The sequence below is a fragment of the Desmodus rotundus genome, chromosome 1 (genome assembly GCF_022682495.2).
Source record: "Desmodus rotundus isolate HL8 chromosome 1, HLdesRot8A.1, whole genome shotgun sequence".
Taxonomy (NCBI): domain Eukaryota; kingdom Metazoa; phylum Chordata; class Mammalia; order Chiroptera; family Phyllostomidae; genus Desmodus; species Desmodus rotundus.
Window position 1 is genome coordinate 137,765,775 of NC_071387.1, and position 14,286 is coordinate 137,780,060.

General features: G+C 34.8%; 1 protein-coding gene across 1 annotated transcript in view; it reads right to left on the reverse strand.

The window, feature by feature from the left end:
* Positions 1-14,286, reverse strand: part of SLCO6A1 (solute carrier organic anion transporter family member 6A1) — a 75,458-nt gene that overhangs the window by 13,027 nt on the left and 48,145 nt on the right. The window contains exon 10 of the mRNA XM_024563279.3: positions 8,602-8,789. Coding sequence (XP_024419047.2) covers positions 8,602-8,789 — 188 coding nt within the window. The remainder of the gene's footprint in view (positions 1-8,601; positions 8,790-14,286) is intronic.

A 14,286-nucleotide genomic window follows, 5' to 3' on the forward strand; every position in this document is an offset into this window, starting at 1 on the left:
TTTTAATTTTCTTTGCAACATGTTTTAATATTGCAATTAAATAGCTAATTGCATTATTATTAAATACTTAATTAGTGAAACCTAATTTATTTTATTTTATTTTATTTTTTTTTTTTGCTGTCTCTCTTGCCACTCTTAAACATCCATCAAGGCAGTAGGAACCCGGTCACTTTTATTCCTCTTTTATTCCATTTTTTCCCTTAAAGTGTTCATCTACCTTCTTATTTGAATCCATGGTGTCTATCACCGTTGAAAAGACACAAACATATTAAAATAATGAGGAATGAAAGGGAAAGATGGAAGAACTAGTTTTTCTTAATAACCACAGTGATGAAGAGATACTGACAAATCATGATACTTTTCTGTTTAGACTTAAGCCTCACACAGCTTCAAACTTCAGAACATTTCACCAGAGGAAAAACAATGTTCTCATCCTTAACTTCATGTGAGCAGCAAAACTCTGCCAGTTTGCGGGTCTCCCAGTAGCGACCTTCCACCTTGACCTAGCCCTGCAGGACACTTGGTCCTCTCCAAATTTTCCATAAACATATTGGTCCATGCCAAGTGGTCCTCAATATTTGGTCCTGTCAAAAAAATCCATGCATAGAAAATATCCCTGTATTCAAACTGCCCACAATGTTTATTTCTACTTTAGGTTTACAGGATTAATACATAAAAATACTATCATGTTATATTGGTTTAATAATTGTGTTGGGGCTGTATTGCCAAGAATCACCCTTCTTGCCTTGGTAGCCGGCGTGAGATAAATGGGTCTGGGATTGAATCCTGCAGAAGAGCAGGGTGGTATTAACTATGGACCAAATGTCTCTATGGACATTTTGGACAGGACCAAATATCTACGCCTTGTGGTGTAGACCAGCCATCTTTGTGGACATCTATCAGGACCAAATGTCTGCTGATCGGGCCTGGTCCAGAGTGTCACCATCTACCACTTGTCAAGAACCATCGAGAATTTCAGGGACAGCTTTAGATCCGGATTCACCTCTAAAACCTTCTGCTCTCTCTGGAATTTCAATTCCTCTAGTCATCCGATTGCTGCCTTAAACAATATGATGTTTATCATTTAACTGAGCTTTTCTGCTCTGTAGGAGCAGTGGCCTATTACAAGTTACTCCATCCTACCCCACTTCCACAATGTTAATAATCAATTATTTGATAATGATTTCGTAATGTATGTCTTTAAGCTTTGACTTTCATGGTATTTTTTTAATTGAAATTTATTTGTTAAATTTGTAGTATAATTACAGGCTTTAGAAAGCAAAGCAATATAAAGAAAACATGCTGGAGAGAATTGTATGTTTAAATCCTTGCCCTGATTTCCCCCCATTTCTACCCCACTCCTACCCCAATTTATTCCTAGAATAAAGTACACATAGAATATTGCAATAATTGTATTAGATATATGAAATGCATTTGACAAATTCCAAAATTTATTTTTTAGAGTTTTAGTGAACTGGAAATTGAAGCAAACTGGCTTATTTTGATGGGTATTATAATACCACACTTAGAACTGAAATGTACAGTAAATTTCATATCTAACAATGAAATATCAAGTCTTTATCCAATGGGCATAAAAATAAGGATAGTAACTGTCACTACATCTATTCAGCATTGCACAGGATAGCTTAATCAGTGCAAGAAAAAAAAAGTCATAAAGGTTGGAAAAGAAGAAATAAAACTATTATTTGCAGATCATAATTATGTACATAAAACATTTAAAGTAACCCACCAACAAAATATTAAAAATTACTATGAGCACAACCACAGGATATGAGGCCCAAGCACAAGAATAAATTGCAATTCTTCATACCAGCAATAAACAATTACACTATACTGTGCTATAGTAAACATCAACTACCTAGGAATGGATCTAATGAAACAGGTGGATGGCCTCCACTTTCAAGATAAAAATTAGGAAACATTGGAAGAAATAAATAATTTAAATAAATAAAGTTACTTTATCTCACTGACTGATCAAGAGACTCAGTGTGGTAACTATAGCTTGCAATTCTCCCAAACTGATTCAAAGGCATCCCTATCACAATCTCAGCAGGTTTTCTATGGGCATTGTCTTGGTGGTTTTAATTACCTACAAATACAAAGGGCCAAGAATGACCAAGAAAATCTCGAAGGTGGGCTTGCAACAAAGCCTGACATCAATATTCACAATAAATATATAGTGATTAAGACAGTATAAAATGGGTGCAGGGATGCACAGACCAATGGAACACACAGAGGGCAGACACAGACCACATATATACAGACCGCATATATACAGACCACATATACACAGACCGCATATACACAGACTGCATATATACAGACCGCATATACACAGACCGCATATACACAGACTGCATATATACAGACCACATATATACAGACCGCATATATACAGCCTATTGGTTCATTGCTCTGGGAAAGGATAGCCTTTAAATAAATGGTGGTGAGTCAATTAACATTCATATAAAAAATAAAACTGAACCCCTGCTTTATATAAAAAAATCTCCAGCTGAATTATTGATTATGTACTATAGTCATTAAAATACAAAATGTCCTCATAATTTTGATGAGGCAAAGATTTCTTAAACAGAATATTAAAATTTTATTTCACTCAAAAGATGCCATTATCGGAGTAAAAAGGCAAGGTGAAAAGTTGGAGAATATATTTACCATGAAAATACATGACAAATGACTTCCCACTTGGAGTATAAAGAATATATAAAGAATTCTTACAAATCATTAAAAAAGACAGAAAACCCTATATAAAAATAGACAAAAGGAATGAATAGACATTTGAGAAAATGTCATATTCATGTGGCTAATGGATAAAGGAAAATAATTTGCCCTGGCCAGGTAGCTCAGCTGGTCAGAGAGGCATCCCATATGACAAGGTTGTGGGTTGGATCTTCCGTCAGGGCATGTACAAGAAACGGAATGCCTAAATAAGTGGAACAACAAATCTCTCTCTCTCTCAAATCAATAAATAAAAAATTAAAAAATAAAGAAAAACAAATTTAATAATATTAGCTTTCTGAATAAGGAAATTAAAATTACAAAGGAAATAACACACACTCATCAAAACTGATCAATTTAAAATAATAACAAAACTGATGGAAGAATGAATTCATGAAATTTTTTATGATTTATTAAAAAACTTAAAATATGTGTAGCCTATAACCCAGCAATTCTGCTGTTTCTGTATGTTCTTGACAGAAATGTCATATGTTCCCCCAAAGACAAGTGCAAGAATCTTCTTAAAAACACTAGTCCTGATAGCCCTCACCTGGAGACCACACTGGCTGTAGAACAAAGAAGCAAATCCGAGCGTGTTCATACAATGGACTGCTGCAAAACTAGCCTGTACGTGTGGTAACCATTCGCTGTAGGTGCCTACTTAAATGTAATTAAAACTAAATAAAATTCAAAGTTTGGTGCCACATTCACACTAACTACATTTCAAATGCTCAATAGGCACACCTGGCTAGAGACAACTATATGGGACGGCAGAAATGTAGAATATATCCATCATTTTAGAAAACATGACTAGACAGCACTGCTACAGAGCAGTGAAAATGAATTTCAGTTGTGTGCAACAGTGTGCAACAGGGTGACTGACTCTTCTAAGCACATTCTGGAGTAAGTAACATGACGCACACACAAGTGACTATGTCCTGTACCCTCCTGTGTGTATACAAAGTTCAGAAAGAACAAATTAACTTATTCATTATAGAAGTCAAAATGGCGGGAACCTTAGGGTTAAAGGGGTTAATGACAAGAAGGGAGTTGGGGAAGGGCTTAAGAAATAACTGTAATTATCAATTTTTTGAACTGGATTGTGGTTGCATAAGTGTCTTCACTTTGTAGAAATCCATCCATCTGTAATTTGTGCACTCTTCTGAATATGTATTAAGCTTCAGTAAAATGTCTCTAAAAATGATATCCAATGATTCCATTTTATTACTAGCCAGCCAGCAAGCTTGTCCTTCTTTTGATCTCTCCCTCATTTTATTCTCCCATTTTTGTTAGTTATGTAATTTCTACTTTATCACAATATATTACATTTCATTCTATTTTGCCACCCTTATGCTCAGTTTTTAGTTCTAGCAGAAACGAGTATATTTAGTTAAATGTATTACTTAAATTTGTTTAGTTTACCATATCCAATGCTCTCCACCAGACCTTTTAGCAGTTTCCCCAATCATATGTTGACCACTCATAACCTGCCTTGCTCTCCATTCTTAAAGAGTAGCTCATAACGACATTTCCTGGGTTCTTCCATCTCAAAACTATTTGTAATTATGAGGCAGTTTATTGATGATGAAATAATTCGCTCATGTTTTCTTTCCTTGAAGATCTTTCTAGTCTTCTGGAGCTGAATGTTGCTTTTTGAGAAATAAGATGCCAAACTTTCTGCTTTCTTTTTTTTTTCTGAGATAATAACAAAATTATTTCTTTACTTTAAATCCAATTTTACTGTGTTATATCTCAGTGCTGATTGTTCTCAGTCAATTTCCCTAGATATTTGATGTGTGGTTTCAATATGTAAATTCAAATATTAATTTATTCCATCATTTATTCATTGTTTATTATTATTGCTTATTATTTCAGTATTTATTACAAATTATTTCAGCCCTGACCAGGTAGCTCAGTTGGTTATTGCACTGTCTCCATACACCAGGGTTGTGGGTTCAATCTCCGGTCAGGGCACATACAGGAAGCAACCAATGAATGCATAAGTGGAATGAACAACAAATTGATGTTTCTTTCTCTCTCTCTCTCTCTCTCTCTGCCCCCTTCCTCTATCTCTCTAAAATCAACAAATAAAAATTTTTAAATCATTTCAGTAAAGTTTAATTAGCTATAGGTTAAATATTTATTGTTTGACTGTTTTGGTTTTCTTCTTTGGGGACTCCAATTATGTAGTATGTTGGATCATCTACTATATTTGTCTCATTTCTCTTAAGACCTTTATCTTAAATTTATTTTATGTTCTCCATTTCTCTCTCTCTCTCTATATATATATATGTTCTATATGTTCTATGCCTCATACTCATTTTGTATGTTGTCTTTTCTTTTGTGTGTGCTTATAACTTAATTTTCCTTTCTGAAATTTCTGGGTTTTTTTTCCTGAGTTCTGTTCATTTTTATTCCACAGTTTCCTTCAACTAGATATTTTTCTCTTGTTTTGTGACCATGACTGTTTACATTTTTTTTTGGTTTAAACTTACATATAATTACATGTATACTTTATCTGATTTTAGTGTTTGGTATTATTTTTCTAGTGTGGTTTGTAGTAATGATTAAAATGTTTCATTTCTTTCACTATAATTATTGTGTATGTAGGCGTAACATTTTCCTTTTCTACTTACTCATATTTGAATGAGATTATTTTGTTAAACTAGAGGCAGAAGTTTATGGAGATGGAACATGAGCCAGGGTTTCTAAGCTTCAAACAGTGTTATCTCCTCTGAGGACAGAGGGGAGATTCTGCCTCCCTAAACCTGGGCTGCTTCAAAGAACTTCTGCCAGCCCTAGGCTTCTGAGGTCTCTTTACATGTCTTGCTTTCCAAAGGTATGGATTCGTTTGTAGAAGGCATATTTTACTGGCACTCTTTCAGATCTGCCATATGTGGCCCTCCTGGGCATTTTCTAAACTTTTCTCTCATTCTTTCCAGAAATATTCAGCCTTAACTTATCTACCTAGATAATGCTCCCATAACTTCCATCTAGAGGTGAGGTCCTCACCCTGGCTGGTGTGGCTCAGTGGACTGAGCACCGGCCTGTGAACTGCACGGTCACTGGTGCAATTGCTGGTCAGGGCACATGCCTGAGTTGCAGGCCAGGTCTCCAGTTCAGGGCGTGCGAGAGGCAATTGATAGATATTTCTCTTGTGCATCAATGTTTCTCTCCCTCCCTGCCCCTCTCTCTAAAATTAAATAAAATATTTTAAAAAATAAAGGTGGTGGTCTTCTTATTCTAAGCAGAAATATATAACGGAGATATCTGAAACTGGTCAATCCTGAGACACTCTCCACATTTCCTGTTTTTCTTTTTAACATCTTTGTGAAATTACCAACTGGATCCCAGTCTGTTTCAATTTAGGAAATACTTACATGCAGTTTCAACTTTATCGTTTTTATCTGTCTCATAATAGTACTGAAAATATAGTGTGTGTGTGTGTGTGTGTGTGTGTGTGTGTGTGTTTTGGTCTACTTTTTGCTCTGTCTCGTTACCAGGTTCAGAATTGAGAAGATTCAGAACTAAACTTCTGGACTATTACTATCATCTTTCTTACCTCACTGCGGGGAATATTTCCTTGGATGTTTCACATAAAATTTTACTAAGGCATGCTCAACATTGTACTATCTTCAATCTGAGCTTTCTCTTCTCCTTAAATCTCTTATTTCAGTTAATGCACTATCATTAATTTAGTTCCCCACACTGCAAATCTGGCCATAATCATAAATTTCTTCATATTTGCTACCAGGAATATCAAAGTAATAACTTCACCCTTTTATGTAAACTAAATTTTTCTAAAATATTATCTCTATCTCTAAAAACCACTACTAAATTCTAAAATGATGTCCTAAGTACTTTTTCTTTTCTTCCAAGTTTTCTCCCTCAGCATCATCTTCCACACTATTTTAAAAGTATTCTATCTAAAATGCATATTTGATTACTTTTACTTTTTTAAAAAAGATTTTTATTCATTTATTTTTAGAGAGAGGGGAAGGGAAGGAGAAAGAAAGGAAGGGAGGGAAACATCAATGTGTGTTGCCTCCCACATGGCCCCCACTGGGGACCCAGCCCACAACCCAGGAATGTACCCTCACTGGGAATCGAACCAGTGACCCTTTGGTCCACAGGCTGGCATTCAATCCATTGAGCCACACTGGCCAGGGCTGATCACTTTTACTTTTGAGATGTGTTGTGGTCATGACCTCCACAGCTACACATGGTAACATCATTCGCATTAACGTGGCGAAGAAAGCCACCCATTATCGGGCCCTTCCCAAGCCCGAATCTCCTCATCCCATTCACCACCATATCACTCCAGTCAAAACAAAACTTGTTGCTCAGATATTTTATGCATTTTGCTTCTACTTTCACTGCTCAGGTTTCCTGTTAAGAACTTGTCCCAGAACTGTTAAGAACTGCTTGCATTATGAGAAATCATTATCTTTACACCTTAGTTCAAGTGACACACTTTCTGCAAGCATTTCTCAATCATCCGAGGTAAAAATTGCCCTTTTCTTCACTTTGTCCTGGGTCAGTCTGGGCAGACTTTAGTCAAAGCACTTTTAAATATTCACTCTATTTCTTTGTAAGTGTTTTTCTTCCCAACTAAACTCTAAGTAACTTAAGGTCAAGGTCCATATTTTATTGGCCCTTACAGGTTCAGTGCCAGACACATACAAGTAAATTAAAAAGCTGCTTCCTATATTGATATGCCCATGTGTTGTCTCCCATCTAAATTGCAATTTCACTGAAGACAGAGATCACATAAGCCAAATTCAGATTTTATTTCTGCATATATTTATTCATGTTTTCTAGTATGCTTTCCTAAGGAACCAAAAGAGTCCTCCTGATGACTTAAAGTTTTATGTTAGCCCCTCACACAAAAAATAATAATAATAATAATAATTTGAAAACAGTGGCCAACTATTCTGCTACTGTAATAAAAATAAATATCAAGTTTATTTTATCGATACATATTCAGGAAAAAAATCAATAACAAATGTTGCTTTAATTTAGAATATTAATAAACACATAGCAACATTCTAAAATTCTAAAAATTTTCCTGGCTGATGTGGCTCAGTAGATTGAGCACCAGCCTGCAAACCAAAGAGTCACTGGTTCGATTCCCAGTCAGGGCACATGCCTCGGTTTGCAGGCCAGGTGGCTAACAAGGGACACATGAGAGGCAACTGCACATTGATGTTTCTCTCTCTCTCTTTCTCCCTCCCTCCTTCTCCCTCCCTTCCCCTCTCTAAAATAAATGAATAAAATCTTTAAAGAAACCTTATAAAAAATAAAATTCTAAAAATTATGTTCCTTTCTTGATGATACTGAAGTTTTCTCACAGTCAAATTGGCTAATATAGAAGTAAACATTCAATAAATACCTATAACCAATTAAACCTTATAATTACATCTTTGTCATAATTAAGAATTTTCCTATATTTACAAAATTTCCAGGTTTGGCAAATTAAGTATTTAAATTTAATTTTAAGTTAAAGCTAAACTAAATGTGGTATCTGTAGACTAGGCAAATAAATTAGATAAAGAATTAGACATGTGCATAAATTTTGACAATGTAACAGTATGCCTATATGTAAATTTTCCATGTTATAAATTAGAGTTTATTGAACTAAATGTGATGGCTACAGGCTTTAGGCTAATAAATTAGCCAATATAGAGAATAAACTATACACATGAATTTTGACAGTGTAACAATTTCCCCTCTAGCAGTTGCTACCTTGAAACAAGAGTAAATCATTTACTACAATATAAAATCTTCCTGAAATTGAATTTTTATATTTTAAAAGACAATTAGTATAAATAATAATATACATACCGAAGGATGGTCATCATGCTTGGTATACCAGAAAAACCAGCAAATATAAGTGTAGAAAAGATGACAACAATGAACAAAGGTAATTTATAGCATTTTGTATCACATATCCCTGATCTAGCATCAATAAAATCACCTTCAACATCTGAGGTTGTTAATCCGTCAGTAATGCAAGAACAATTGAAATATGTCTGAAAATTAAGATAGAATACTATATTTTAGAAATATAGTTATAAAGCAAAAACATATTATTATAAAATAAAAATTAAATCAGTAACTATATGGAGACTAGCCAGTTTTAACAGTAAATGCCCTTACATTAAGTCCGCTAGTCATCACTTAGAAATGAAATATTAATGGTAAGGCCAAGCTATTTTAAAGACTCATGTGTTTGTGTGTGTGTGTATGTAATTATAGTTACTTAGGAAAAATTCTACTAACTTAAGAAATTCCACCAAAACTATTTACATCTAATTGCACAAATAATTTTCAGAGAGCTACATAAATTGAGAGCAGTTCAGGATGATTTAATAAATAAAATTGAACTCTAGCCCTGGCTGGTGTAGCTCAGTGGATTGAGCACAGGCTGTGAACCAAAGTGTCATGGGTTTGATTCCTAGTTAGGGCACATGTCTGGGTTATGGGCCAGGTCCCCAGTGGGGGCCACATGAGAGGCAACTACACATTGATGTTTTTCACCCTCCATTCCTCTCTCTCTAAAAATAATAAATAAATAAACCCTTTAAAACAAATTGAACTTTAGCTGGGATTTGAAATATGGACAGTCACCCAACTGTGGGAGGTTTTGGGACTTCCACTGCAAAGATAAGATGTTATTTTGTATGTAATGATGGCAGGGCTGTTATCTATTAGGCAGAGTAGGCATTGTCAATAGCCCCAAATATATTAGGCCACATAAAAATGTTGTAATTTTAGTGTCTTTGAAAATTAAAAAAATGAATATAATAATAATGAATTTGGCCTGGATCATATTTGTCTTTATACTAATGCAGTCATACATTAATGTTTAAATGTATTATTATTGTTGTTATTATTATTATCATTATTATTATTTTGTTTACAAAAGCAAAGTTTCTAGGGCTGAAGTCACAAGATAGCCCTAACTGGGAGCCAGTGAAAATTGGGGGTGGTTGTTGTAGGGTTGATAATTCAGGAAAGATGAATAGGCAATACTTTCTAAGAAGAACTAAACAGTTTGAAGATACAGAGACAAATTAGTGATTTATTAACTTACTGAAAAGGTTTTAAGTTAAGAAATATCATAAATTCAACAGAAATATGGAACTAGGTTACTAGTGAAGGTATAAGAGGAAACAAAGATGCTTGAATCTGAACGATTCATAAAATGTTGGTCCAAACATCATCTCAGTTTTGCATGATAATCAGTGACTATCCCAGTGCCTCTCTGATAAACTGAGCAGAGATATGAAGGAGGTAAAAGAGGGAGCCATTTCGTTATCTTTTTAAAAAATTTTTGTTATTCAATTACAGTTGTCTGCATTTTCTCCCCATCCCTCCACCCCACCCTAGCCAAAACCACCTCCCTCCCCCACCTCCACCCTGTCCCTTGGTTTTGTCCATGTGTCCTTTATAGTAGCTCCTGTAAACCCTTTTCCCCACTGTCCCCTCTCCACTCCCCTCTGGCTATTGTTAGATTGTTCTTAACCATTTTGTTATCTTAAAAAAAATGCATTCCAAGGAAGGAAACAAAAATGAAAAGAAAAAAAATGAAAGGCCTTGGGTCTGGAGTTTGCTTGATAAGTTCAAAGAAAAGCAAGGAGAAAAATGTGGCCAGAGCAGAGGAACATAAAGTAAACTAAGAGAAAATATAATGAAGTAGTGGGGGAAGATTAGATTATACAGAAACTGGTAAATAATTACAAGGCCAATTAAAAAACTTTGGTTTTTAATCTTAGTAATGTGTTACCATTGGAGGGATATATGTATAAATGACATTTTAGAAGATCACTTAGCTGCTATATTGAGACTCTGGCTTATGAAGGTAAAGGTGAAAGCAGAGAAAACAGTTAAAAAGGTATTGAAACAAGATACAAGATGATGGTGATTGGGACCAGGGTAAGTATCAGAGGAAATGATGAAGGTAGTTAGATCTGGCATTTATTCTGAAAGTAGATTTGAAAGGATTTTCTGAAAGCTCTTCGGGTAGAAATGGTTATTGGAAGGAAAAAGTCACGTGGAGGCTTCCTTGAAAGAAACTGAGACCTTCAGTCTGGGGAGGCAGTCCATGCGTCAGAGAGGGCACCTAAAAAATGACTCTGACTTCACTGTTTCCCCCGTCTTTCTGATTTTCTTTTAGAACACCACATTATTTTAGTCCAGTCATAAGCCAGAAGGCAAAGGAGCTCTCATCATATACATCGGTCTCCTGGAACAATGAGGACTGTGAAGAAGGGTGAAAAGTGGATCTGGACGTCAGTCACAAGATTTGTAGCGCAACAAAGGGTCACAGGCTACAGAACCTAGGCTGCCTAAGGGCTAAACTGAAAATATAAAGAAGGTTTGGTGAACAGATTATAGAATCACAAGATCTCAGGCTCTGGAAGGGTCAAACAAAAAACTGGGGAATTACATTCAAAGAGATATAATCAAAATGCCAAGTTGTATCAAAATAAAATAGTAAAAAACATTTATTTCAATTAATAAAAAGGAATATAGATCTAAACACAACATATCAATAATTATAATAAATGTGAGTACTCTAAAAACTCCGATTAAAAAACAGGTTAACGAAACTGAAGACAAAGAAAAACCACATTATATGCTGGCTACAAAGGCACTTTAAACATAAAGACACGAATATTTGAAAAATAAAATGAGATAAATAAGATGCATCATGGAAACTGTCAGTCAGAAAAAGCTAGACTGACTATTTAATATGTAAAATTTAGTGTGCTACTTAAAGACAGAGTGGTGGAAAGGGACGTTTTACAAAGATGAAAGGAACAGCTCATCAAGGCGATGTGACGACTGTCGCTGTTCATGCGCATAACCACAGAGCCTGAAAACACATGAAGCCAAATAATAATTATCGTAGGAGATATTTTTCATCTACAATGTTCAGGACTTAATATAATATTATTAGGCATACAAATTAGCAAGAATAATTAGCTTAAAATTAAAAGAAGAACAGATATAAGTAGACTCATAGTGGATCTAGATAGTGGACTTAATAGCAAGAACTTCAAAATAACCGTAATTAATATTTTTCAAAAAGGGAGGATAAAATGAGTAAAACATCTGAAATGATGTGAAATTTCAACAGGATTTGGATTCTACAAAAACTCATATGTTAGAACTGAAAAATACAATAAGTAAATTTCAAACCTCAGTTAACAGATTTAACAGCAGAGCAGACATTACCAAATAGAGGCTACAGAATAGAGACTAGGACAAGTCAATGAAAAATATTTACATTTGAACAGGTGAAATGAGGTGGAAAACAGAGAAAAGGACAGAGGAGTATTAGACACAGTGGAAAGGTCTATTGGTAGTGTGTGGTGGTGGAATTCAAAAATGGCACCTCAGATTTCCACCCTCCCATTGTATAATATAAAGCCTACATAATTCTTAGGACTGTGAACTGATGAATTTTATACCCCTTACCAAATTACATTATGGCATAATTGACTTTAAGAAAGAGTGGGTAAACTTCACCTAATTAGTTAGGTAAGCCTTAAAAGGTACTGAGTTTTTCCCCGAAGTCAGAGATTCCAAGCCTGTGATAAAGGAGATTGTTGCTAGCCTTGAAGATGGAGGAAGTCACATGGCAAAGAATGGGAGTGTCTTTAAGAGCTAAAATTAGACCTAGCAGACAGCTAGCAAGTAAGCAGGGACCTCACTTTTTTGCAACCCAAAGGAACTGAATTGGCCAATAACTGGAATAAGCTAGTAAGTAGATTCTTTCCCAGAGGCTCCAGAAGGAACACAGCTCATCCAACACACTGATTTCAGCCTGTGAGACTCTGAGCAGAAGAGATTCTCATGCTGTATCTGGACTGCTTTCCTTAGAACTGCGAGCTAATAAATGGGTATGATTTACAGACATGACGTTGTGATATTGGTTACCTAGCAATAGTAAACTAATACACGCAACCTGCAAAAAAGAAGAGAATTGAAGGAGAAATAATAGCTGAGTATTTTCCAACAGATAGACATAAATCCACAGACTAAAGATGTTCTGTGAAACCCAAGCAAAATAAATTTAATAAAAATCATATCTAGGCACATTAAAGGAAACCTGCTGAAAATCAAAACAAAGAGAAAAATCCTAAAAGCAGCCAGAGACATAGACAATATAATGGCATCTTGCAAATGCCAATACAGAATTCCATACCCCGTGAAAACAGTTGTTTTTGTTTTTATTTGTTTTTTTTTCAAAAACAAAGGTGAAATATGGTTCTTCAAAAAGAAAGAAATGAAAGCATGGAATGCAAGGAAATGGGTAGGCAAATATAAGTGCATATTGACTGTACAAAATAAGAACAATAATAGTTAAGTATCATTTAAGATATATGAAGAGTAAAATGTGTAACAAAACACAAAGATAGGAGGTAAGTAACAGAAGTAAAATATTTTAAGAATGTTTCAGCTGAAAGTGACCTTGAAACCTGGCTCCCTGGAATCCTAAACGGTATGTGTGAGACTGATCTCCCCTTTATAGATCACTGGCATGCGGCTCCTGCTGGAGCCAGATCAGCCTTTGGAAGAAGCCCTCTCACCTTGTTAGCTAATCATGAGAGCTATGTCAGCTGCTGAGCAGAACTCGTCCCAATGAGAAGATGAAGAAGAAAACACCACGATTTCTCTTACATCTACCTAAGAAAATTTGAAGATCTTCGGTGGTGTAGACAAGAAGAATATATATGGGTTTCAATGAAGCAAACCTGCCCAGGAATATTATCGATATGAAGAGGATATATCTATTTTCAGTTTCAGTAAAGTTCTGATTTTCTATAGGAAATACTATTCAGAGACACGGTATTTCCTACCACTCCTCTCGCAAACTTTTGTGTAAGTGTAAACTCATGTTGACCCTGATCATGTTTTGAAAATGAACATTTAATCAGAATTATTTCAAAGTTTACATATTTTCATTGAAAAAAATATTTTCCAGAGGGAATTCCATTTAAACCATTTAGATACTTGATCATTTTTGTATATGGTATTTCTTTTTTTTATTTAATTTTCATTTTGTTAAAAAAGATCTTTATTGGTATTGACTCTTTCCCATTTCAAATGAATGCATATTTTCTCCATGAATCAGTTGCATATCAAATTGTACTGGTCATAGCTTCTGCTATCGTCAGTTTTCCCTCAGAGCCATTATTTCTATCAAGGCTAACTGTCCTGGGTAGTTTCTCAGATGCCTATTTTTTGTCAAAAATATTTTATTCTGGGAGCACTTGAGATCCTGCTCCCCAGTATGTGTTGTCAGTTTGGCTCAAATAAATCTTACAAAAATTGTCAAAATTTTTACTCTTCTTTTAATTTTTATTTAGTATCACAGTTATCACAGTTTGATTACTACGTTAATTTTTCTCACTGCTTTCATTATGAATTATTTCTTAGAAAAATAGAAGAAAATTACAAATATTTTCTTATTTTGTTTCTATTTTTTATTAAATAGAAACAAAAATCCCTAAAAGG